The following is a 27993-nucleotide window of genomic DNA, read 5'->3' as shown; positions in this document are numbered from 1 at the left end:
TGTTGTAGACGGATGAAGAGCACCCAGGAGATCTACAAAGAAAAAATGGAGGCAGGGGAAGAGAGGGATCACATTCAATAGATCTTACACCAGACACAAAACAAAGGAACAGTTTTCCCCACTAACAACTGTTTCCATACGTAACCTAACCAGACCACAGGTGGGAAATCCCAACCAAAGGAGGTGGACCATAGATGATCTGGGCCCATAGAGGAATCAGTCAAGATTTGGGCTTATGCAAAAATCTGAACATTACTTTTCAAAGATTTTAATTACCCCTTATTAAGCTTTATTTTGTCCAAGGCCGACTCTGGAGCTGAGAGGCCTATTAGGATCTGACGGTTGCGGACAGGCTGTGTTCCCAGCACCTAAGCTAGTAGAACAGCATCTATTCTGATCTTATCCATTAGTTCTATTTAGCTATTTCAACATTTTCCAACTTCAAAAAAGATACCTGACACTATGCCAGGGCCATGGTTATTGCTGCTTTCTTGTCACAAAACAGCTAGGGATGTCTAGTGGAACTATTCCCCCTTGGCAGTATTTTCGGTGTCAGCTAGAGTTCCCCTTCAAAAAGGTGGAACACCAGGCCGAGGGACCAGGGGCAACAAATGAAAAACCTGTATGAAACTACTTACTTCGTGCAAGTCCATGGTTAAAAGTGCCTGGAGCTGGTCCTGTGACAATGGCATCCTTCGTGGATTTTTGGCCCGTGTCCGTGGTGTAAATGACACGTAGTGGGAATTGGTGGATGGTGGGTATGAGGCCCAAGGAGGCGGCGTTTGGGATTTTTCCTCCGTTTGGTTTGTAAGAAGGGGTCAGTACAGTCAGTGATGGAGACGAGGAGGGGGTAATGATTCCAGGGACGGTGTTGCACTTTGCGGTCTGCTGCAGAGGAAACGAAACAGATCTAAGAGAACATATTAATGATTGAGTGCACATCATTAAAGGCGAAGTGCACCTTCTGCAAATGTATAGTAAATTAATCAACACCTACGGTATATAATCAAAATTGTGCATTTACATTTTTTGCATTCAGGCCTGCAGAGCATTGCAACCACGGTCAGTGCATTGTGGGTGCAATGAACAAGCCCTTGCAAAGCTTTCCCCTAGCTTCTAAATCATTTGGATTTTACAGCTGAACTCTGGGATAAGAAAATAATTGTTTATTGGGTATTCTTCTTTAATCTTGGTGAGCTTTGTGTATTTCTTCCAGATCTGTGCAGTAACACGGGAGCTTCCTGTAATAAAGACTGCTCACTGCTGCTCCCTCTCCTTGTGCAGGGTGACTAAGAGAGCATATTAATGATTTAGTGCACATCATTAAAAGGCGAAGTGCACCTTCTGCAAAATAGAGTAAATTAAATCAACATTGATATAATTAAAATTGTGCATTTACATTTTTTGCATTCAGGCCTGCAGAGCATTGCAACCACGGTCAGTGCATTGTGGGAGCAATGAACAGGCCCCTTGCAAAGCTTTCCCCTAGCTTCTAAATCATTTGGATTTTACAGCTGAACTCTGGGATAAGAAAATAATTGTTTATTGGGTATTCTTCTTTAATCTTGGTGAGCTTTGTGTATTTCTTCCAGATCTGTGCAGTAACACGGGAGCTTCCTGTAATAAAGACCGCTCACTGCTGCTCTCTCTCCTTGTGCAGGGTGACTAAGAGAGCATATTAATGATTTAGTGCACATCATTAAAAGGCGAAGTGCACCTTCTGCAAAATAGAGTAAATTAAATCAACATTGATATAATTAAAATTGTGCATTTACAACATTTTTGCATTGAGGCCTGCAGAGCATTGCAACCACGGTCAGTGCATTGTGGGTGCAATGAACAGGCCCCTTGCAAAGCTTTCCCCCAGCTTCAGGTCTGTATGGAGATATGGTCCTGACAGGAGGAAGTGCCAATGAACTAAAGAGCAGTGAGGGAGGACGGATCCCCAGCGATGGCCACAATGGCAGATAGGACTATTAGAAGAATGTAAACAATAAGAAACCTGAATGAAGGGGCTGTTCTCGTCTATGTGAAAGGGTAACCTCGACTGCAGACAGAAATTCTTCCTGCCACTTCTCTCAGAGGTTTGACAAGCCGTATCAGAGTTACGATACTGGAGGAATTTGTTTGCAGCCCCAATCAACCTTGCATATACACTGTCAAATAAATTGTGAGCAGCACAGGAAAGGGACTGATCTCTGCTTTTATTATATGTAAACAAATGAGAGCAGATCAGTCGTCAGATATTCCAGCACATTCTCTGCTGTGGTTTCAAACCCTTTCTGGAAGTCGATCTCTGCCGTGTGCTTTCCCTTCTCTGACAGTAGTTCTCTTCTTCTCTATTACAGACTTTTTTCGGTTGCCTTTTATAAAAACTCTGAGGTACATGGCAGATGGGGACAGGAGCGGAGCAGGAATAGGGGACATTAGATAGCGAGAGGAAGGGCATAGTGGGTAGAGCCACTACACAGGCTCCTAAAACTACAGCAGCATTGTTCAACTGCAAAGGGCATTGACATGACCAGTTGCCCTGCTCACAGAGTTGCTGAGATGGCAAAGGTAAGCTTATTTCTGCATTATCTTCCATCTGCCCAGACTTCAGTCTTAAAGTGAACCTGTGCTTTTCCGAATTCAGGGCAAAGCAACAAGTTCAGTTTAAACCCCCCCCCCCCTTCCCGGCAGGTAATAGTTGTGCTGCTTTTGCTCCATCACCACTCTAGTCAGTCGACGGGAATGATAAAAGGAATTCATTTGTAAGCCCTAGTCGATGCTTACAAAAGGCTGACTGTATTACCCCCATGTGATAGCACCAAGCCTATCACCATGTACAGTACAGTTAAATTAGTCAAAAGGGGGATGAGTCACATGCTCATCCATGTCATGAAGGAATAGGTATTTTCTTTTCCCAGGGGGCTAAACAGAGATGCAGGGAAGCAAAAGAAAATAAGAATGTGGAGCTTGGAAGGGGGGCATACCACAAGCAAAGCACAGGTTTGCTTCATTGTGCATAGGGTGGGCTATACACTGCCGTAAATGTAGAATGTTTTCCTTACATTTAGATTTGGTGGTGTTCCTTTGTTTACTCCAGCAACTCCAATCATGGATGATGTCAGCAACTTGGCGACTCCTTGCGTTCCTTTTCCAGAGTCTTGCAGCGCCATTAAGGTCAACTTTTGAGATGGGTGAGTGGGCTTCTTGGCAGGAACAGCAGCCGGATTACGCAGGAGAGATGGTGGTGACTGGTTGACAGAGACAATGTTGTTTAGGCCAATCGTGTTCCCTGAGATACTGGGTTGAGAAACTGGGAGCCTTGGCACAGCTGGTCTGTAGGTTGGAGTTACCATTGTGCTGCTGCTGACGGGGTGCTTTCCTAACAAACTTGGGGATACCACAGGCTTGTGATGGTTGCCTACGTTAGATGGTGGAGAAGTAAAAGCCTGGGGTTTGGGAGACTTGGTTTGTGGGGTGGGAGGCCTCTGTGGAGGTGATGGGGCTGTAACTCTGGGACCACTACTCTGGCTCTGAGGTGTGAAGCTTCCCTTAATGTGCTGGCTGTTCATGTGGTAGAGCTTCACTGAGGGCTGCAGAGACGGGTTGGCGACCTGGTTGATCTTCACCTGCACATGCGCCTGCTGCTGTGGCTTTTGCAGGACTTCAGACATCATCTTTGAACTGTGGACCTGCATTGGCTGCTTCTTCTCCAGGACCGGTGATGGTTTGTCATTAAAGTTTGGTGGCCGTGCTGACGTATGGGATATGTTTACTATAGATACGGCTGGAGGGGTCTTTTTCTCCTCTGCGGTTTTCTCAAGCACGGACGATTTGGGGACAGGGAAATCAAAGGCCGATGTGCGGTTGGACAGGACGTTTAAGTGTTCCGATACAGCATCTAGAGATGGGGGGTTGCGGATGAGATCTCCATCCAGGGAGTTGTCCTGGTTGTAGGTAGAACATGGAGACCCACTGGTAGAGAAGACAGGAGCTGCTGGACTGCTTTTAGTAGAAAGCGTTGAGGAGACGGGTGCTCCCTGGACCTCCACAGGGGAAGGAGGTACAGTCCTCTCTGCCTTGCTTGAAGATTCCTACCACAAAATTAGAATTGTTAAAAGGGCAATTCAAATGCTTAAGCTGCTACAAAAAAGTACTGCTTCATAATATATACACAGAATTTAAAAAGCAAATTATAATACTTCACTGTATTTAAAAAAAAAGTACATCTAAGGCTGGGCACACACCTTACAACCATCGCAAGACTTCTGTCTTGCGATGGTTGTAAGGTACTTAAAAAAACGTATGATCTGCCTGTGTTGCATAGGCAGATCGTACTTGCGATGATCGCAAGCCACGCCCCCTGAGGGGCGGGCTTCCGATGACCGCAATGCCGAACGGGCAGTATGTGCTTGCGCACACCGGCCCGTGCGGCTGTTATCGTACGGACATGCCACAAACCCGCCGAACATCGTACGATACTCGGCGGGTTTTCGAACATGTCCGTAAGTTTAAAGTCGTGCGACCTTACAGTAGTAGAGGTCGCACGGCTTCCACACACCTTACGATCATCGTACGATCTCGGGATTTCCCGCGATTATCGTACGATAATCGTAAGGTGTGTGGGGACCCTAAGGCCTCATTCACATGATAATAGGCCGGCACATACAGCTACGTGCATAGTCGTATCGGGCAGCTCCCGGGAAGGACAGGTGCTGTGTGTGATTAGAACGCAGCCCCTGTCCTTCTCTAAGAGACTACGCGGCCGTACGCAGGTCTGTACGGGTGTCCCGGCTCGAACCCAGACAGGATCCATCCTGTCAGCGTACTAGTACGGACACCCGCACGGACATGCAGGTGAGCGCAGGGCGGCGTACGGCAGCATTCTCCCATAGAGAAGGACAGGCGCTGCGTACTAATCACACACAACACCTGTCCTTCCCGGGAGCTGGCTGATAAGACTGCACGCAGCACGGAGCAGTACGTGCCAGGCCTTTTCTCTTGTGAATGAGGCCTGAAGCCCAAACTCCAATTTTGGATTAGGTAGGAAATGGTTAAAACCAGTCAGGTTTGTTTTTTTTGTCACCCATCTGTTTCCCATTAGAGATTTCCCTTCATGTTCTTTCCTTTAGACACAACAGGTCATTTTTGCCAAAGTTACAGTTATTAGAACAAGTGCCACAATTGGAAGACTTTGCCCTCTATTCATGTTCTGGTGACTACTCAAGATTTTCCATTATCCCTCGCACAGTCACTAGGGGACACATCACCATGCAGCCTGGGCGCACAATACTCCAGGACTGAATGGCTCTCGTACAGCATTATACAAGCGTTGTTTAGTCCAAGGAGAATGCCCGCTGCAGGAAGAAGATGAAGCTGCCATGATGTCACAGGACTGCAAGAAAAAAAAAAAGTTATGTATAGGTGTTCTTTTAAAGCTAAAAATACACCGGGGGGGGTCGAAATGCCGGCGTTCTGCTTTCAATACAGGACAAAGGATTAAAACTGTAGTATGGGTTATCGAAAAATAAGCACAAGGCTACTACAAGGCAGAGGGGAAAAAAAAAAGACAATAAAGTACACTGATATTTTATATTACCTTTACTTTTACTTTAGAGGGAGGCGTTGGTTTGTTCTTTGCCCTGTTAGAGAAATAGTGACAAGAGTTAAAGTGGAATTCCAGGTTAAAACTATAAATAATTGAACATCTAACTATTCATATTTTATGAATAGTTAGATGAATAGAATAGAATTCATATTTTAGTGAGAAAGATAACAACTTTCCCAAGTTTTTATTTAATCCATAGCAGTCAGATTTCAATGAACTGAAAGCCGCTGTCTCATTAGGGCTCATGCAAAAGCCCGGTCCCACACAATGCAAGTACGGCTGCCCTGGAGCCACAGGAGCTGCGTACAGACTCCCATAACCCCTGACTGAACACAGGTATGCATCAGACTAGCGTAAAACGTGCATACAGATATCCCAGTGCAAGGTGGAACTTCTCCCACTGACCAAACATCTACAGGGGCCCTTCTCCATTCACCACCAACATAAATGGGCGTTTTTCCAATGACTAATTAAAAGAGCAGTACAATTTACATGGCCTGTGTATCTTTTCTGACCATAATTTGTTTCATGTCATTATTATTACTGCAAAAAAAAAATTGCCCTACAGAGCACTGGGTATCAAATACATTTCTTTTATTTATTCTTACATTCACAACTTAATGTCACCACTAATGCATTGCGAGCCGTAGATCTAGTAATCATTAGCAGGGGTTTATTATTTATAAAGTTATTCTAAGGGTTCCTTTGGGATAAAAAAAGTTCAGAAAGGCTGGTTTAAGTTGTACCACTTAGCTCCACTCCCTCTCAGTATGTACGCTGGCATGTATGGTGGCATTTTGGAAATTCCCGGCTTGCTCAAAACGCAGGCTTAAAGTGACACTAAACTCTGGAGTTAAATCTTAAAAATGCATCCAAGGACCTTAACCCTTTTCAAAAATGTATCTTATTTGTGTATCACTCGGCTGTAGATGCTCCAATCATCTCTGAATTGGTGCTGACACTGTCCTTCCTTCTGGAGGGGGGCTACTTATGTTCCCCATGGTCCCTATGTGTGTTGTAAAGTAGTCACCGCTCCAAGATCGCTCTTATGATGGACTACAACCTCATGTTTAGTTTACTGATTTGTATTGAGATTGTAGTCCGGGGAGTGAGCTTGGAGCGGTGACTACTTTACAACACACACACAGGGACCATGGGGAACAAAAGTAGCCCCCCTCCAGAAGGAAGGGCAGTGTCAGTACCAATTCAGATGATTGATACAAATAAGATACATTTTTGTTGATAGTTAAGGTACTTGGATGCATTTTTAAGATTTAACTCCTGAGTTTAGTGTCACTTTAATCACACATGTACATGCAAGACTCGAATAGTAACATGTGCAGTGTGCCTTCTGCAGGTGTTGACCACAGAGCATTTGCAATATTACATGGACTCAACAGCAATCAATGAAGGTGCTGCAATGAAGGTTATATGTTCAACTTACATTATAGAGCTGAGATGCGGGTACAGACGTCTGCTTTCATTAAAGAGAGTTCTGAAATGACACAAAATATACAGATACGTGAAAAGGAATTTACATTTTTGGCTGACAAACGTAGTATCTAAGTACTGGCGATTTAATAAGAGTAAAAACACGTTAAAATAATCAGTAGATACAAAAACACAGGAAACTGAAGTTATATGCCAATCTAAACTTTTCCTGTTGAGGCCAAGCTTGGTCTCACCCTTTCCTGTCGCCTTAGTCACTGAAACCACCCATCACATTACAGACCAATGGGAAGACTTGGGAAGAGGGAAAGTTTAGGTCATCTTGTGCCAATCCCATTGTGTGTATTTCTGGAATGACTGTTTGTTTTGACACACTTGATTACTGAAGGCAGCCTCTGCTATTGCATCTAATATGTCATGAATAAAATGCCCAGGTTTGCATCACGTTTACTTCAAGTCATTATGAAGCAGCCATGATGAAAGAAATAACACTGTCCTGCCTTTGCTTCACATACCGGGCCTGCATCCAGCCTCGGGGCCAGATAGGTTTCACCTCGGTATCCAGGAAAGACTTGAAATAATCTTCCAGGCTCAGCATACCACCACTGCCCTCTGGTTCAAACATGTCCATCTTTATACGGACTAGTTGGCTCAGGAGCTGCCTGTGGAGAGAAGAGACGAGAGTCAGTGAAACAGCTGCACATCTACACTCCATAACTTGAATTCCAATTGAAGTCTGACACTTATCTCTTTATAGCTCTGTACCCCAGTGTGATTTTACATTGGAAGTGCGCTAAACTAGTCCCCTTATTCTCGAAATTACTTAATGCTGTACCCCAGGGGACAAAATGCTTGCAGTACTTTGTCTTGCTTTAATAGGTGCAGTGATTCTATAGCTACTGTGATCAACAGAGCCCACCCTGCTGTTTGACCACGCTGCTTTGTAGGAGACCGATAATAATTTATTAGCGCTGATTGATGGCACTTGTCCTGGGCACCAAGCACTTGCCGAGTCCAGCACTGTCACAACACAAGCAGAGGGAGTGGGCATGTAAGAGTGACTGCCTGGAAAACATCCACATGCACACTTCCTAGCAGAAGAGAACAGAAGCAAGGGAGCTTTGTCTGAGCTTAACAATAGGAATGCTCACAAATCAGGTTTGTGGCAAGGGAGAAGCTGACAGGCAGAAACGGAAGAAGTAAAGAAGATATTTTCTACACAATCCTTTAGCATTTTATTTGGAGAAGCAAATAAAAGGTATTTCTCCATGAACGTATAGACCAGCGTTCTAAATTTCAATGCTCAGGAGACATCTCGCATTACATACTTTTCCTCAGTCCATGAAGCCATGATTTGACAAGTTTGGTGCGGAGGAACAAGCGTGACCTGCACAGAGCACTGACCTCAACCCTACTGAACACCCTTGGGATGATATGGAATGCCCATTGCCATCTAGGTCTTCTCATCCAACATCAGTACCTGACCTCACAAATGATCTTCTGGCTGACTGGGCACAAATTTCCACAGATACACTCTTAAATCTTGTGGAAAGCCATCCCCAAAAAGTTGATGCTGTTCTATTATTAAAAGGGGAGGGGAATAATGCCCATGATTTTGTAATAGGATGTCCACAAACTTGGAGAATATATGTAGAATCACCTTGGATCCCATTATTGGTCCTCCCTATGCACCTGTACAGCATGAGTTGCGGGACCTTCACTATTCATTTTTGCTATATGTATCTAATCATTGTGCCTTCAGTCAAAATGATCCCCACCTGATCTCCTCCGTCCACTGAAACTTCTTGCGAGGCCCAGCGGGTTTCCTGCTGCCCTTGTCTTCTTCCTCTTCCTCTTCCGAATGGGCCTTCTGCTCCTTGTCGCCTGCCAGCATTCTAGGGAAAATAAAAGTAGATCAAGGAGAAAAATTCTCAGCAAGTAGGCTTTAAGGTGCCAACGAAAATTCCCAATGCATTTGATACTCTCCGAGAGTCGCACAGAATGTTTCACCTGCAGCGTCACCTGGTGGTGAAACTGCTATGGAGCCAAAACTAGATAGAGGCATTCCCTCTTGAATCTCAGCGATAGGACTTCTGCACTCGAAACAATGTAAACAACATGGGAATCCCTATGTTACAGCAAGGCGAGTGGAGCAAAGATTGTGACACAGAGGATATAAGTATGATAAATAGTAGGGATGCACCGATCTGTCGGCCGAAAATGGCACTTTTGGCAAAATGCAGAAAATGCAATTTTCTGGCCGATATAGCGGCACATCTATCCTATTCCCTCCTCCCCGATGGGCACTGCTCTGTGTCCCAGCGGAGAGGAGAGAAACTGTCACAGGCGGCCGAGCGCTGCGGAAGGAGAGCGATGTGAGCGTCTCTCCTCACACACCGCTCAGCCTCCCGTCACAGTCCGGCAGAGCGGTGTGGGGGCGGAGACAGCCCGCGCTGTCACAGGAGGCTGAGCGGGTACAAGCAGTCAGTGATAGCTGAGTGTTTGCACATAATTGAGGACAGAGTATGTTTACTATATCCCCAATTATGAATGAATGAAAGTGATCTACAGCACTTCCTGTTCATTCACGATTGTGGTTATAGTAGACACTCTGTCCTCATGTTATGAATGAACAGGAACACTCACTATAGAGGATTCCTGATCATTGATAATAGGGGCTGCAGAAAAAGAGATTGAGGACTCTGTGTCCTCAATCTTTTTCTAATTTTAGACCCATAATATTTCCCCGAAGCCACTAAATGTAAAAGGAAAAAATAAAAATATTTAATAAAAATGAATAAAATATAAAAAAAATTAAAACATTTATAAAACAAATAAAGATATTAAATTTTTTTGAAAAAGTTAAAATTTAAAAAAAAAAAAAAACATTTTCGGTTTCGGCCTGAAATTTTCTTTCATTTCGGTTTCGTAATTTTCATTTTTTGCACACCTCTAATAAATAGAAAACCCTCCATTAGATGATCCAAACAAGTATTTCTGCTACACATGGATTCTAACAGGCTGAATCACCCCCGACTGCTTAAAGCGAAGGTTTCCTCTGCTCATATTTGACCAGTCCCAGATCCTCCCTCACTATGCAATGCATATACTGTATATATGGGATATATGAATAATGCATTTAGCAAAAACGAAATACAAATGTGCTGTTGCATCCATGAGTTTGTTTTGTTATTATTTTCACAAATCCACATTATGTAGAAGTGATATTGACAACTGAAAAGCTGCCTAGCTACGTCTACGGGGCTTCGCAGTTCTCAAATGTGAATATTGACAACCCTCCAGATCATGAAGTCTGGTCAGAGCCGAGGTTTCAGCCCTGAGCTTTTATGGCGTCACAGAGGAGACATAAAGGATCTATTTACGCTTCTGATGTCTCCATAAAAAAAAAAAAGTCACGATGTTATGCTGCATCTTAGCGGGCATGTCAGTCCCCTTTTGATATAAAAAAGAAAGGTATTACGCTCACACAATACCAGATGCTTGCATTATACATAGAGCCCTACGTCTGCAAAGTGGTCTCTTACTTGGCATATTTTGCTTCATTGTAGATTTTAAAATCTTTGTTGTACTTGTTGATCTGTTCCGGCATTGCCTGCAATACAGCATCCTTCAGCTTCCGTAGCGGCTCTTGCAACCGGCCGCCCTGCTGAGAAAAAAACCCAGAAAAGTCGAATACTTGAGGGATTTCACGTTGAGGAGACTAAAGCTTATCATCTTATCCAGTTTTCCTAGATTTTCTCCAACCCCCACCAATGTCTTTGGATTTAATTACAGAAAGGAAAGGGCCACTGGCACTGCAGAATGCTGATCAAAACACCTTTATTGATGCATGCTCAGTATCACATAATCGGAGCCACGCAGGGTCTCCATCAGGCAAAACAGTGATGATCATCAATTTGTCACTTGCAGCACCCACCTATTACAAAAGGGACTTACCGGTCAGGAGTGTGATGGGATTTGGACATTAATCTGATCTTGGATTTAACTACAATCACAGACTTGCCCGGACTATAGAAATTGAACCTTGCGGCTTTCCTGTGACCAAGTGGCTAAGCATTACATGATTTCTGCTAAAGGGGAGGGGCAGCCAATTTGAACTCTGAACTCCCTTTTAAGCAAAATCAGACTGCCTTCAGGCCCATTCACCCCCGGTGTTCTGCAGTAATGGGTGCAGTACTGCACACCTTACCACTGCGCACTGCAGCATGACCTGTATGTGTGCTGCCATTCATTTTAAATGGCACTCACACAAATATGTGTGCTGCTGTATTGAAAATACTACAAGAGTGATTTCTACAGCATTGGTGCCCTTAAAAAATGGTGCCTCAACATACAATAAAGCGCAGTTCAGAGCGTGCATTACTAGTAAGGGTAATCTCCATTGAGCTGGATCACTGATTTTGCAAGTAATATACAAGTAAGCACAAGAAAATGTTAAGCCTTTGCGGAAGATTGCTTTGATTCTACACAATATCGCCACTCTGAAACGGTTGCGGAGGACGGTGATTGGTTACCTGTTTGTGTAGGTAGAGGCGGCTGGCCCATTTCACAAGTGTGTCTTTGCTGCAGGGGAGGACGGAGGACAGGTGGGTAAAGACCGCAGAGCGAAGAGCAGGGCTGACGTCCCGAGACAACAGATAAATGCTACAGGAGACAAAAGAGAGGGCAGTTGGTTTGGAATCATATGTACCCATGGTAGAGGCAGATAGACAAAAAATGGGTGGAGAGTTAGAAAGAAAAAGGAAAAAAGAAATAGAAAAAGGAGAGGAAAAGAAAAATAAAGGAGAAAAGAAAAACAAAGGGGTAGGGGGTTTAGAAAAAAATATGAAAAGAAAAAAAAGGAAAAAGGAAGAGTAAAATGAAGAGAAAGGAAATTATTATTATTATTATTACATAGTATTTATATAGCGCCAACAGTTTGCGCAGCGCTTTACAATATATGGAAGACAGAACAGTTACAATACAATTCAAGACAAGATGGTAAGGAGGGCCCTGCCCCTGAGGGCTTACAATCTAAAAGAGGAGGGGGAAATGATACATGAAAAAGGAAAACAAAGAAAGAAAAAAGGAAAGGAAAAAGAGAAAGGAAAAGAAAGGCAAAGGAAATTTAAATAGAAAGGAAAAGCAAAAAAAAAAAAAGGAGGAGGAGAAAGAAAAAAGGAAAAGAAAGGAAAAGGAAATAAAGAAAAGGGCGATATAGAGACAAACAAGAGGAAGGAGAAGACAAAAATCTTGGGAGAGACAGAAAAAAAGAGACCGATACATAGAGAGTTGGGGAGGGTCATTACCTCTGTCAGGTTTTCATTGATTCCCATTGCAAGGGGAAGATTTCATTTTACTTCCTGTCTCAGTGACTACACAGGAAAAAAGAGAAGTCTCCTCGGGATGAGGACAAACCACAACGAAAACCCGACAGAGCACCTTTCACCACTCCTGTAAAGCTTTTATCGTCGTCTGTGCCCCTATTAGAGAGATCAGTAAATTGGATTTCTCAGTTGCACACCATAGTGTGATTAAGCACCTCAAAGTGTGTGATGAATGGCGCAGAAATTGTACACCAGCACACTGGCGTTTTTCTGTCAGACATTACGTAAGCAGTCACACTTGCAGGTCTTCAGCAATGGAACAGCGACTGCATTAATGAAAGGTAATCTGTGCGGCCCTAAAAACATTGCTTGAAGATATGGTGACTATGTCAATAAAACTATGATGGAGAGATGCCCCCTTGTTCCTTGTTTTGGCATCAAGTCTGCCGCTTCCCCCCACAATGAGCGCAGGCAGCAGTTTGCAGACACTTGCACTGCAGAATCGTCTCTTTGACAGCAAGGATGGGATGAGAAATGGATTTACAGAGTAACTGAAGATGATACTCACTCCAAAAGTGCATTATTCATTTTCCCGGTAAACAAAATGGTTTTCTTGTCACCCTCTGACGCTCGCACAGCCTGAAACAAGATTGGCGACAATGGTTTAGAATTTACCAGTTTAACAAACGCTCTACCCAGCGCTACTTCAAAATGTATGTCACCCCAAAATTTCCCTTGCAAGATCTAGTCATCATTCCCCCGGATCCGCAGGCTACGTTTTTAAAAAGGTTCATGTACATATATAAAAACGTAGCCTGCTGACCATTTCACAGTCTTTGGAAAAACATCTGGGGATCATGCCAATCTCCCTTTTTTGCTATTGCAATCTGACTACACCAAGCACGGAAGCGGATCTTTGTACATGCGTGGTCAGCTTCAGTCCTTTGGATGGCTGTTAGGAGAGAGAGGACGCCGTGCTAACACGCACCGTGCCCGTGTCTCCTGTAGTCAGGTTTTTTCAAAATGTGGAAATACAAAATAAAAAAAATTAAAATAAATGACTTTTAGGTAAATGTGGACAGTGCATACCAGTGTCAGCTCTTTGATCTTCACTTCAAGAGAAGCTGGCAGGCCATCTGGCATGGACGGTGGTTTCTTGAACTCTGCTGCAGGTGCCATCACTATGCTGCCCGTCCCTTTCTCTAGTGGAAGATTGAGCAAGTTCTCCAAGTCTTTCTCGCTCAGGGCGTCTAAGGCGCTGGCAGCTTGGAGGAGCTCCGTCTCTGACATGATGGTGGAAAATAGCGGGTCTGGAGCTGGCTCAGCCTCTCGCGGTGGAGGATGGGGCAGGCCTGGCACTGCAGAGGACACAGAGGGAGCCTTCGGCGCCGCACTGACGACAGTGGCCACAGATTTGGTTTTCTCCGCTTCTTTTTCTCGCGCGAACCTGGCCAGCATCTCATTCACGTCTAAAGCTGGTTTCTTCTTCTTTTTGTCCTTGGCGCCATTTAATGCTGTGAATCTAAAACAGATGCAGAACTTAGTGATCATGAATGACAATCAGCAGTATAGGACGCTACAATAGTTATTTCTCAGTTTTGTGATGGGAGTCAAGACTTGGGGCAGGCTCTGCACCAGAAAAAGACTATCATTATTTCTGGGAACAATAAGCTACCTGTGCACTTGTTGGGTGGGGTAATCCATTGGCCTAGCTTGTCACACAAAGCTGAGCAGTACTTTGGCAGGAATGAAGAGATAAGTGTATATGAAATTTGCAGTAATAACTTAGCAGAAGCCAGAAGTCCAAAAAACAAACCCTACATTGGTTCATCACCATGTAGAACCTGCTCATCAAGGTGACAGACCACGCACCGAATGGGTCCTATACAGCCCCTAAAGTATAGATTTTGTGCTTAAACTGGATGTAAACCCAAATAAACTTATTGTATTTGCACCCCTTTTAAATATTCTGAATATACAATTGAAAATGTTTTGTTAGATCAGTTTGATAAGTGCAGAAACATACCGGTGTACCCTGCCAGAATCCTTGTGAACTTTCCAAGCTCTCTACTTGTGCCAAGTTTTATCAGCTTTCCATTGTTGCAGCCTTGAGAATTCTGGTTCCCCCTGATGATTAATGCGTGCAACCGTCTTGTCTGAATCTAGACAGGATGACCCTCCAGTAGGAAGGTCCAGTGCTTTACAGGAACTCAAATAGCCCAAAGTTCAAACAAAACTCATCACAACCCGACCCCCTGCACCAGCAGGGTACCCAGGACTTCTTTTGCAAGCTTGACAGGCTGGAATCAATTGTGAGCATTCTCCAAAAGGCGGGAAAGAAGGACTTTGACTCCAGAGCTGGATTCCACAGTCACTGGGCCAGGTATATCTTGGTGCGGGAGAGAGAAGACTTTGTAGTGGGATAGGTGCTCCTGCCACCAGTAGCATCCTTGACAATGTTGTCAAGAGTTGGTCCAAAAAAACGCCGCCCCTCGAAATCAAGGAGGATCAAATGTTTTTTTACACAAGGGTTCCGCGGTCCAGAACATGCACAGATGAACTGAGACAATCAAAATGTGAAGGGAGGCTTCTTGCAAACCATCAAAGACATTTAGTGATACAGCCATCTGCTCCATGTGCCCTATAAATGAGGGCATCAACCATGGCAGCAGCAAGATCTCGTAAGGGATTTTGACCAGTCAAACGTGGTCTGACAATGTAAGGTCACAGCTAACAACAGAGCTCTGGAAAGGGCTTCCAAAACATATGAGTCCTTATAGACAAGCGTGTTGTCTACTGGAATAGTTAGCATCTTGTGCTAGATTCACAGTGGGAATAGACAAAATCGTCACTAAATGGATACAAGGCTTAGAAGTGTGTAAAAGGGAAAATCTTTGTGACTTTAGCAATGATCCATGACTGGAAACAGCACTGGTAGAAGCAACAGGCTGATCCTTAGTTTCAGAATGGTGCTCATTGCATCAATAAGAGAAGAGCTGTGCAAAAGATGACCATTCTCCAAAATGGAGGCATGCTGGTAATGGAAGGAAGTATACTGGGCTGGCCCATACTTTTGTCTGTCAGTGTCCAGTCCTCCAGTGGGCAGCATTATAACCCAAAGGTTTAAGACCGTGTCCCTCAATGAATTAAGTAAATGGGTGCTGCCGTATTACAGCAACTGCCCTCTCATGTTCCAACTGCTCTCCCAAAGCGGGAAATAATACCACTCGACAGGAAGACATGAGCAAAATGCTCCAGTAAGCATTTGCTCAGTACAGATGCAGGTAGTCTATGCTTTGCTCTGCAGCTACCCATTTACAAATCCCCTTCACATTTTGCGTTTCTATGAGCGGTCTATGTGAACCCGGCCTAATAGTAAAAATTCACATATTCATGGTTATAGGTTGAAGACTTCATTCTCTTACCCGGGCTTTGGGTGTTTATTTTTCTTTCCTTTTTTCTCCTCTTCTCTCTTCTTCTTTTTCATTTTCTCTCCTCTCTCCTTCATTTTCTGCATGATAAATCAGATATAAGATCAGGTTTTAAAAAAGTCCCCTCCCCCTTATCACAGTGCTAAAGTAAGGACTTAACTTAAATGATGTCTCGTAATCCAATCTTCTTTACTGTCCTTTTCAGCTGCCCCTCCAGCGCTGGTGCGGGTCTCCGATCCAGCGCTGACTCCGCTGTCCTCCTCTACTCTGATGTCCCACGGAGAGTGTGCGGGTGCACGCTGCTCCATAGACTTACCTTGTGTCTCTCCTTGTCTCCCGGTCGAACATCTGAACTGTGTATGCGCCCGCCCCAAGATCCTTTTTCGCCCGCCCGAGAAATTTTCAGATGTTTTCCGACGGGAGCGAGCAGCGGATACTCAGGTATGTATTAACCCATTCAAAAAGTTTTTTTTTTTTTTTAATCGTTTTGCATATATCTACTGCTTGCTAGACATAGATATATGCAAAAACAAATGAGGGTTTAATAACCCCCATCATTCTGTTTTTTTTTCTTCCCCCTTACCTTGTTTGCTGGGTTATCCTCTATAAAAATACTCTCATGCTTAGTGAATCCAGCGTTGTCCTGATGTGATCTATCACTCCGCTGGTGCACACAGTCCTGCACCACCATCTTTTCTTCTTATGTCATCGGGAACTGGCTGTCTCTTTCCTGATTCTGGGCTATTTTGATCCCCAAAGCTCTGGTACTGTTAGTGTGAGAGGTTACCTGCCATTGAGGCATCCTCTCACATGGATGGGCCAATAGTGTGGTAGGGAGGATACAGCAGGCAAACCTCAACCCAACAGGAAGTGTTGTAACTTTGCGGATCAGAATAGCTCGACATTTACTTTTTAGGGACTGAAGTCATTTTAATGCTTTTAGCTAAATCCATTTCAGAGTAGGAAGACCGCTGGTCATTTTTGGTGTAGAGCTTATGGTATAGAGGGTGATGATCATGCAAAAACACATTCATGTGAAAGCTGAAGGGTGATGTATTACTGCAGTCTCTTACACCCTTTATAAAGAAGTACCAGCAGCAAAACGCTCTCCTCCTAGTCTGTCAATCTCCAGGCCAGAGCTTCTACACTAAACAAGTCCTACTATATTAAAGCCCATCTCCAGGCAAACAAAAAAATTACCCTAGCAGTGGGGCTACCCCGGCACTGCAAGGGTTAAGTGCTCGATTTTTGTCTAGGGGACTGGAAGAAAGCATACTTACTTAGCTGATCCCTGCTCCCTTTGGTTTCCTCAGGGTTGCTAGACCTGTCCCTGCCTCTTCTCCCTGGCGGTCTAAGGACTGTTGACATCACCACATCTAATTGAGGTTTCATAGACTTGCATTAGACACGAGGATGCGGAGGGACATTCCACCAGCAGAGTCAGTGGGGGAAACCGGGGTTCAGGTAAGTAAATCTGCTTTACGCCAGCCTCTAGACAAAAAAGAAGCACTTATTCCTTGCAGTGTGGGGGGCAGCCCCATTGCAAGGGTACTTTTTTTGTTTGCACGGAGATGGGCTTAAACCAACTTTTTACACCATCATTAAGGAAGGTGAAGAGGATGAACGCACCTTTGGGGATTTCTTTTTCTTCTCTTTGACAAATTCATCGTCCGAATCAGAGGCTTGTCTGAACTGCAGTGTTCCAGAATTGATGTAAAATCCGCCATACTTTGTGGTCAGCGATGCCGGGACAAGTTCATCGTACTATAGAGAGGAAGAGACGAGCAATTAAGTACTGCACACCACATATATCCCTTATCCTGTGTTTCTACTGCACTGGAATATTACAATGCCCCAGCCCCTACCCTCAAAAGATCTGACAGCTATAGGCCCTTCCACAATTGTACAGACAGGCACATCAGACAACTTACTAGAATGTTGTTAAGATACTAAAGGAGACTGTAGCACAAACATGGAAATAATATACAAACTCAGGGCCTGAAAGCTGAATAGTAAGAGTACAAACCAGTTAAACTCAGCACCAGTATGGAATAACCATAAGTGTTGGTGTGACGGCAACAGGCAGGAGCTCTGGGGCAATACTCTGGTCAGAGACACCGGCTCATGTCATCACCCCCTCACCATGGAGCACAGTGACCTTTGAATCCAACATGCTATAAAGGTGGTTGCAGCATTTTGTACCACTCTGTCGCCTGTATAAAGCTGCAGCTTCAGTCTCTTCATGCAGATGCCTTAAAAGAACTGATAAGCCAAATTTGGATGGAAAATTGGATGGGTTGCATGTCCTTCACAAGAGCTGCTGGGATCACTACAGACATCAGATCCAATTCCTGCACCTTTACCCCTCAGATCAGCCCCAATTCCTGCACCTTCCCCCCTCAGATCATCCCCAATTCCTGCACCTCCACCCCCTCAGATCAGCCCCAATTCCTGCACCTTCCCCCCTCAGATCATCCCCAATTCCTGCACCTCCACCCCCTCAGATCAGCCCCAATTCCTGCACCTTCCCCCCTCAGATCATCCCCAATTCCTGCACCTCCACCCCCTCAGATCAGCCCCAATTCCTGCACCTTCCCCCCTCAGATCATCCCCAATTCCTGCACCTCCACCCCCTCAGATCAGCCCCAATTCCTGCACCTTCCCCCCTCAGATCATCCCCAATTCCTGCACCTCCACCCCCTCAGATCAGCCCCAATTCCTGCACCTTCCCCCCTCAGATCATCCCCAATTCCTGCACCTCCACCCCCTCAGATCAGCCCCAATTCCTGCACCTTCCCCCCTCAGATCATCCCCAATTCCTGCACCTCCACCCCCTCAGATCAGCCCCAATTCCTGCACCTTCCCCCCTCAGATCATCCCCAATTCCTGCACCTCCACCCCCTCAGATCAGCCCCAATTCCTGCACCTTCCCCCCTCAGATCATCCCCAATTCCTGCACCTCCACCCCCTCAGATCAGCCCCAATTCCTGCACCTTCCCCCCTCAGATCATCCCCAATTCCTGCACCTCCACCCCCTCAGATCAGCCCCAATTCCTGCACCTTCCCCCCTCAGATCATCCCCAATTCCTGCACCTCCACCCCCTCAGATCAGCCCCAATTCCTGCACCTTCCCCCCTCAGATCATCCCCAATTCCTGCACCTCCACCCCCTCAGATCAGCCCCAATTCCTGCACCTTCCCCCCTCAGATCATCCCCAATTCCTGCACCTCCACCCCCTCAGATCAGCCCCAATTCCTGCACCTTCCCCCCTCAGATCATCCCCAATTCCTGCACCTCCACCCCCTCAGATCAGCCCCAATTCCTGCACCTTCCCCCCTCAGATCATCCCCAATTCCTGCACCTCCACCCCCTCAGATCAGCCCCAATTCCTGCACCTTCACCCCTCAGATCATCCCCAATTCCTGCACCTTCACCCATCAGATCAGCCCCAATTCCTGCACCTTCACTCCTCAAATCACCCCCAATTCCTGCACCTTCACCCCTCAGATCATCCCCAATTCCTGCACCTCCACTCCTCAGATCACCCCAATTCCCACCTTCAAACCTCAGATCAGCCCCAATTCTTGCATCTTCACACCTCAGATCAACCCCAATTCCTGCACCTTCACCCCTCAGATCAGCCCCAATTCCTGCACCTTCACCCCTCAGATCACCCCAATTCCTGCACCTTCACCCCTCAGATCATTCCCAATTCCTACACCTCAGATCAGACCCAATTCCTGCACCTTCAGACATCAGATTTGTAACCGACAGCCTGGTGCCTGTCCAAGAACATGTGTTGATCCCTGGTCTATACATACACTTTACTATGTCTTAAAAATAGGGCTATCCTTTCACTTGAAAGTTCTAGGAAAGCAGTGCACATACAGTAAACAAAGCGGAGACAACTGAAAATAAAAGGAAGTGGAGAATATTGGCTGTAAAGGACACAACCTTGTCTAAACTATAAGACTGCTCTGATAATATCACCGTGCTCTTTCCATTGCTGTGGCATCTCCTCTTCATCTCATCTAGCCTGTTTGTGTTTTCTAAGACTCCCTTGGGAGTGATTAGGATGCCGCAGTAATTGTCAAATGAAGGGGAATTTGAGTGGCATCTCCAGTAACGCGGATCCCTGGAGAGGATCGCACGTCTCTACAGGGGAACAATAAGATATGTTTAAGCACTAATTTATTTGTGCAAATATTCACGAAAACCGAAGGGGAATGCAATTTTCTGCTGGGCAAATGTTTTCATACAGATGTGGGTACAGAATGGAGCAAAACCATCTGAGGTACCAAGACAGACGGGCGTGCTTTTTAATCATCATCTTCCAAATGCTGCTGATTGGCAGATGATACAGGAGGTGTAAAATGACACAAATCATACATTTATTCAAAACCTCTTCTTATGTGCCCAAATGCCTTCTAACTCTTGGAATGTGGGGATGTTTTAGGGTAGGGGTTCGGGAACCTACGGCCCTCCAGCTGTGGTAAAACTACAAATCCCATGATGCATCTGTCTCTGGGAGTCATATCTGTGGCTGCCAGAATCTTGCAATGCCCCCATGGGATTTGTAGTTTCACCACAGCTGGAGGCTCCCAACCCCTGTTTTAGGGTAAAGACCGTGGCTCTGTTAAAAAAGGAGTGAGCCCGAGTAGCTTCAGACTAAATCAGTCCGCTCTACCTGAGAGTGATATCCCAGTAACAGGGGGAGTCGACAACAGGCCTCTTATACCTCTCGTAAACTCCCGTGAAAAAGATCTTGGCCATATTTTCTGTTTCTGCCCACCTTGGGGTTTTGAATGTCCCCATTAATGCTGGGGCCTTCCCACATCTTTTGCATTCTCCATTGCAATAAATCCCAAAAGTTTTCCTTTTATTTTAAAATTAAAATAATCCCCGGTGATCCATGAAGGTTCTTGTTCAGGAACTTCCTGTTAGAGGGTGACAACTGTCTCCCGACTGTGTTCCTGAACCGTCACCCTGCCCCATGCATGCCCAATGGAGCCTACAAGCAGCCATGTCAACAAGCATTGGGCAGGTGTGGTCCACCTTTCTTTGTCACTATCAGGAAGCCGGCCCAGAAGAATGACGTGCAGCCGACAATAGAGTGAGTGTATGTAGAGAGGACGTGGCTGAGGGAGATCAGCAGCAATGAGATATAAAAAGGATGAAAAAAAGATGAAAACAGATTCTGGAAAAAAAAACATGGAAGTAGCTTATGATGCACAGTGCTTTAGAAATGAAATGCCATCCAGTTAGGGTATAGATGTGCTTGCAAGCTGAAGTTTTAGCTGCTTATATTTTACCGTCGCTGGTTGGTCCCTCTACCAAATGTATCAAATATACTAAAAGGAATACCAATAAAAAAAAATATATATATATTTTTTCCATTATAGATGATTGACTCCGTGACATCATCACTGGGTCTCTGTGTAATGCAGGCAGGTGATGGCTGGTGGGAAGGGCAGCAGACCACCCCTAGGTAACATATACATGTATTGCTGAGCCTCCATGATTGACAGCACTGAAATCTAATTACTGAAAGCGGCAAGCAAGGGACAGTCAAGCTGGGGAGGAAAGAGCTAAAGGATGCAGATTGTCCAGCCAGGAAATGAGGTGGGCTCTATCTGACTTGCTGCAGCTTCTAATGCACAATATGAGAAGCTCACAGTGTGCAGTGATATCAGAGGAAGCAATTTCAGTCCTGGAGAGGAGCCGGTACAACTGTACAAGACTGAAGGCAAGGCCGGAGTTCAGATTTAAATTAGACCCGATCTGCATGGACCAATCTAAACTACTTACAGCCTCGGAGTTGTCAATAAAGGAATCGGAATCATCGTAGCCGTAGCCCATGTCTATCAGATCCTGCACACGATCTTTCCTCTTCTTCTTGTTGCTCTGGAAAGTAGCAAAACATTAACATGAATCCAATCCTGTGCTGCCTATAGATGCTTTATACTTAGAACTGGCATTGTGTTCTCTTTTTGTGTGAAGGGCAATATACAGATGATGGTGCTATGTAGAATTGTTTTCTTTTTAGGTTGAACTGGTAAAGGTTTGCTTTAAGGTTATTCAATAATTGAAGAGAATCTATTCCGGAACACTTGAAATCAGTGGGTGGTAAACAGATAATCCAATGTCAGCGGAGCAGCTTGCTTCAAGGTCATTGGCACAGGCGGAGCAAACTCTGGCATTGTGAAGAGTCTACAATTACATCATCTTAGACTGTAAAGACGGCCACACAGCACCTCTTGTATCACTGGCCCCTCCTTTTAGATTGTAAGCCCTCAGGGGCAGGGTCCTCCTTACCATCTTGTCTTGAATTTAGAGGTGCACCGAAATGGAAATGTTAAAACCAAAATAAAAAAAAAAATTCAGGCCGAAACCGAAAATGTTTATTTTTTTTTTTCAAATATTTTATTTGTATTTATTTTTTATAAACTTTTTAATGTTTTTATATTTGTATTTATTAATTCATTTTTTATTAAATATTTTTTACTTACTTTTTTGGGGCTTCGGGGAAATATTGGGGGTCTAAAACAGACCCCTGATATTTCCCTTTTAAAATAGAAAAAGAGACTTAGGACACAAAGTCCTCAGAGACACAAAGTCCTCTATCTCTATTTCTGTGTCCCCTGTTATCAATGAACAGGAATCCTCTATACTGAGTGTTCCTGTTCATTCATCACATGAGAGCATAGTGTGTTTAGTATAACTACAACTATGAATGGACAGGAGGGGATGTAGATGACTACCCATTCATTCATAATTGAGGCTATAGTTAACATACCATGTCCTCAATTATCTACAAACACTCAGCGATCACTGACCTGCTTGTACCCGCTCTCCTCTCTGATTTGCTGTCACAGGAGGCTGAGCGAGCAGTGTAGGAATTAGAGCTCAGCCTCCTGTGACAGCGCGGCCTGTCTCCGCCTACACAACGCTCTGCGATAGGAGGCTGATCGGTGTGGGAGGTGACGCCGGCCGCTCACAGCCCTCTCCTCCCGCAGCGCTCGGCTGTCACTTTCTCTCCTCCCCGCTGGAACACAGAGCAGCGCCTAGCAGGTAGGAAAGAAAGCAGGGATGCGCCGACGTATCGGCAGGAAAATGGCACTGTCGGCATTATGCCAAAAGTGCCATTTTCGGACGATATGTTTTGGCCGGCTGATATACCGGTGCATCCCAACTTGAATTGTATTGTGATTGTGATGTCTTCCTTATATTGTAAAGCGCTGCGCAAACTGTTGGCGCTTTATAAATCCTGTATAATAATATTATTAACAGTGTATGTAGATCTTTAAACAAATGTTAATATGAAAAATCTAATCAGGACATTTGATAATGCCAACACAGACTTGGCAAACGTTGTAGACATTTTGATTGATTTTAAAATTTGATTTTAGAATGAAGTTTCTCTGATGAAAACCACATTCACTTTTAGAATTTTGAGAAATTCTCCATCCCACTATTTGTTTTTTGTCACTGTGGCTGAAAACAAATTGTCGATTTGACCCCCAGGATTCCAAAACCAACGCTTGCAGTGGGGCAACCCTGCACTGTAAGGGTAAAGTGCTTGTTTTGTCTAGGAGGCTCAAATATAGAAGATTTACTTACCTGATCCTTGGCCCCTCTGGGCTCCTAGACCGGTTCCCGTAGCCTCTTATCCCCTGGGCTCCGGTGGACTAAGGACTGCTGACGTTATCAGTTCTAATGCAGGTTTATTGACCTGCATTAGACAGGAGTACACTGAGGGACAGATCGGAGGGGGGAGAGAGGCGAGTGCTGACCACTGAGGGACTGAGGATCAGGTGAGTATTTCTGCGCCCCTAGACCAAAACGAGTACTTAACCCTTGCAGTGCAGGGGCAGTCCCTCCGCAATGGTAAGTTTTATAACAACTGACCCCATCTTTATCTGTTAGAACGATTACAAAAAAAAGTGCTGCAATTCTCACTGCTCTCTGCTCCTCTTTCTATGTGCCCTTGCGGAGACCTGATTTTGCTCGGGTGTTGAGAAACACATGTCTCCACATACCGTGTAAACGAGCCCTTACTGAGCTGGGATCAGAGGGGAGAGGTTCCAGGCCAGCGAAGATACAGACATGAAAGTGTAAAAACTATGGAGGCAGCTACAACCGAGCAGAAACCGGCATGCAGGTACAGATGGGCAAGTTAGCCGCACGGACCGAGCTGAGATCTACACATATGACCTGGATTAATATACTAGTCAGCAATGTATGGTAAGCGAGTCTGCTGTAAGCTGGTATTGGACTGACAGTGGAAGAGGAATACGCATTGCAATTGAAGGGAAGCACATTTATAAAGCACACAGCAATGTACTAGAGGAGATTAATAGAAAAGCAGTGGTGGGGCTGTTTTAAGCTCATACTGCTACTTTAGGGCACATGTACACTGATGCAAATACAAGCATATGGCTGTACAGCAGGGATCCACTGAAATAAAAAATGTGTCAGTCCAAAACCGAAAAGAAATTTTCTTCTCCCAACTTTTACATTATTTTTTTTTTAACTTTACGGTTAAGGGCTTTGGGGAAATATTTGGGTCTAAACAGACCGCTGATATTTCCCTTTGAAATAGAAATTAAGGACACAAAGTCCAAAATCTCTTTTTCTGCAGCCTGTTATGAAATAAAAGGAATTCTCTATACTGAGTGTTCCTCCCCATTCATAAACTGTGGAGTCAGTATCAGTTACAACATCCACAATCAGGAATGAACAGGAAGTGATGTAGAGCACTTCCTGTTCATTAATAACTGGGGACATAGTATGCTTACCATCTGCTCAGTTATTTACAAACACTGAGTGATCAGTACTGATCGCTGAGTGTTTGTGCTCCGCTCTCCATCCTGACTGCTCCGCCTCTCACAGGATCCAAGCTCCCCTCCCACACCATCCTGCTTGGCCTCCCCCCTGGGCGCCGGCAGCAGGATCGGCTCTGTGTTCCCTCCAATCCCCAGTGCCTCTGCCAACACAGGCGGGTGAGAGCAGCGGGGATCAGAGGGGACACAGTGCTCAGCGGGGTGGAGAGAAGCTGGGGATGCACCGCATTTTAAGCTGTTTTTGTAGTAACGGCATTTTTCCCCATAGTACCATTTTTGGCCAAAATGTTTCGGCAGCCGTGATTTTGGTGCATCCCTAGGGTACTGTACAGTGTAAAACACGCCTGTATTTGTAGTGCCCCAACTACTGATTTTTTTGTGACCATAGCAATGTATTGACAGAATTGGCTTTACGCGGGTATCCAAATGTAAATGCAGTAACGTATGTTTACATGCGCATGCGTATGGGCGTGAATTCCCAAACATAGAAGTTTCAAATTCGGGAATTCACACCAGTACACAAGCGCATGTATGTCCGTCTACATGAGCCCTTATACAATCAACCACAGTGACGCGTCCAGCATGCGGAGAATCAGATCAATAAGGACTTCTGATCCGAGAGATTCTCTGCAGACTAAAAAACCGGCACTGAAAATTTAGCATTACCCAAATGATTTGCTCATCTCCAACATGGGCCCCGGGACGGTTGTGATTACAAATTTAACTTTTCGGTCATCTACTTTAAAAGGGATCAATAAATGTACATTGTACAGGTGAAACTCAAATAATTAGAATATCGTGCAAAAGTTAATCACAATGATGACAAATCACGGCTTGAATTATCTTGCTTTGCATGTAATGAGTCTCTCTCATATATTAGTTTCACCTTTTAAGTTGCATTAGTGAAATAAATGAACTTTTGCACGATATTCTAATTATTCGAGTTTCACCTGTATAATCCCGGATCGGTCTTTCATGAAGTATTATGATGAGTTGTGTGTGATAAACTGCTGACACTTACATATTTCTCTTCAAACTTCTTAGCCAATTTTTCCACCTCCTTTCTCTCCGCTTCTTCCTCATCGAACGGGCTGAAAAGTTTCTTCTGAGGAAGGAAAACAGAACATTAGAACCAGAAATAACAGTCTTCTCATCTCTATATGAAATAATTTTTGCAGAGAGCAGAGCTGTGGGAGGGGCCCAGCAGGCCCCACGCACTACAGGCTGCCTGCAGAAAACTACAGGAGGGGGCGGAGTCAAGACCAATCACTCTGCACAAGGAGGAGATGTATCAGCAGTAGCCAATCTTTATTACAGGAGGGGGAGGAGACAAGACCAGTCACCCTGCACAAGAAGAGGGAGCAGCAGTGTCCAGTCTTTATTACAGGAGGGGGCAGAGACAAGACCAGTCACCCTGCACAAGGAGAAAGAGCAGCAGTGGCCGGTCTTTAATACAGGAGGGGGAGGAGACAAGAACAGTCACCCTGCACCAGGCAAGAGAGCAGCAGTAAGCGGTCTTTATTACAGCAAGCTCAAAGTTACTGCACAGATTTGGAAAAAATACACCACGAGTCAAGAATACACATGACCCTTGTCTGAGGACGATACTGGCTTATCCCGGAGTTCAGCTTTAAAAAGCAGCAGTGAGCGGTCTTTATTCAAGTGCCATTAGGCCACAAAACAATTGTCACAGCCAAGCAGATAAAGCCCATCAACTGAAGCTGCTGAATCCACCAAAGAGAGGAAAAAGGCACAACTTCCCATGCCCCATTACTGACAACCCCAGCTGCCCCACCCCTTGCTGCTCGGATCCCAGACCCCCCTTACATTTTCTGCTGGTGGACTCTTCTTGCTGTTCCCCTGCAGATTCCTCAACAATTCTGGGTAGAAAAACTCGGGGCACTTCTTCTGATCCGGCTCGAACAGAGACAGCGCAATGCGGACCGTGGCTGCCACCGGCGTCTCTTGCTCCTGGCTGTCCGGACGCGGCTTCTTAGGCGGCGAGGGGAGGAAAGGAGACGGCGAAGGAACGGTGGACAGCTGTACCCTCCGCGGCTCTGCCATGATCAGATTAGGAAACGACGGCGGGAAGCGGGGCCAACCTACAACAGGCTGGGGGGACGTTGACCGCAGCTGAACGGCTTCCTGTACGGCAGAAGTCCTCCTATCCTGAGGCCTCAACGGGAGAAGTGGCAAGGCGGGAATGTTTTCCACTGACGGTGCATTTCTGCCGACCTGTTGACAAAAGCAAATATTTTTTTTTAAAAGTAAATAAAATGTACAAACAGGATCTTCGGTCACCTATTTTTGTTCCAATAATGACACAATTATAAAATGGTGCATGGGCCCATATGGCAAAAGCAGAGTCAAAGAGCACAGGTTAAAGGCCACCCCCAGATTTGTCCCCCGTCCCCTTTACTTTTTTATTTAAAGTGACATTAAACCATCAGATTTTTTTAACATAAACCAATAGTGTAATGTGTGCCTTACTGTAATCCATGGTTGTGTCCCTTCTCTTTGCTGCTCTTCCGTTTAAATCCTCATGTCTTCTCATGCTTGGGAAGAACTTCCCTTTTCAGCTCAGGGCCTCTTCCTGTAGTGCTGGCTCAGGTTTCAAGCCTATAGAAACGTATACACAGACACCATGTATCCATTCCTGAGACAAGGCAGTCTGCTGCAAAACAGAAGTTCTGCAGAGCATGAGAACAGATACAGATTTAAAAGGAAGAGCAGCAAAGAGAAACAACCATGGATTACAGTAAGGCGCACATTACAGTATTGTTTTATGTTAAAAAGTCTGAGGGTTTAATGTCACTTTAAGCAGAACTTTTTTCTCCCCTCTTTGGTCTGGTCATGTGACATGACAGGTCGTCCTCCTCTCCCTCGGTGGACGGGTCCTGAACGTTGCAGGGAAGCTCAATGACAAAGAGCCGTTACTGGCAGCATTCTCCTGTGAGCCCAGTGTAGCCTGATGAAGCGCCCTCAAGGGGGCGGGTCCCTGACACCCTGCGTTCACAGGAAGTGGCGTGACTGACGCTAGGCGACGGATCTTAATGAGTCACCAGAGGTGGAGGCAGTATTGCCATCCAGAACCTTTCGTAAAGTGATTTGTGAGCTGGATTTGGGCTTTAAAGCTCTTCCTGGGCAGAGCAATTGCCAAATATGAGGTAAACCTGTCCAGGTGACCCGTTTTGAAAGGGGCGCGTTCCACAGCCGTCATCCTTCACTACACCGACTACACCGGCCCAAAAACAAGCACGTGTCTGTGTGATGTCCTGACAGGTGTCTATGCCTGTGTCAGGTCGGGGATTCACAGATGAAGGATGAGGATGACGGCCCTGGAAGCT

The 27993-nt window shown here is 45.2% G+C and overlaps 1 protein-coding gene across 1 annotated transcript; it reads right to left on the bottom strand.

Annotated features, from left to right (window-relative positions):
* UBN1 (ubinuclein 1) lies at positions 1 to 26712 on the bottom strand (the record flags this gene model as incomplete). Its single annotated transcript, XM_018558573.1, has 16 exons — positions 26474 to 26712; positions 25668 to 25751; positions 21612 to 21707; positions 17433 to 17567; positions 15798 to 15883; positions 13462 to 13894; positions 12941 to 13011; positions 11581 to 11710; positions 10591 to 10709; positions 8824 to 8940; positions 7561 to 7707; positions 7041 to 7091; positions 5588 to 5630; positions 3054 to 4082; positions 639 to 888; positions 1 to 32 (listed from the first exon to the last, which is right to left on the bottom strand). Coding segments are annotated over exons 1-16 (3060 nt in total), but the record flags the coding sequence as incomplete, so codon positions are not given.
* Positions 26713 to 27993: the final 1281 nt, after the last annotated feature.

The sequence above is a fragment of the Nanorana parkeri genome, unplaced genomic scaffold (genome assembly GCF_000935625.1).
Source record: "Nanorana parkeri isolate BGI_ZX_2015 unplaced genomic scaffold, ASM93562v1 scaffold347, whole genome shotgun sequence".
In the NCBI taxonomy this organism is placed as follows: Eukaryota; Metazoa; Chordata; class Amphibia; order Anura; family Dicroglossidae; genus Nanorana; species Nanorana parkeri.
This window is presented reverse-complemented; position numbering and strand designations above follow the sequence as displayed.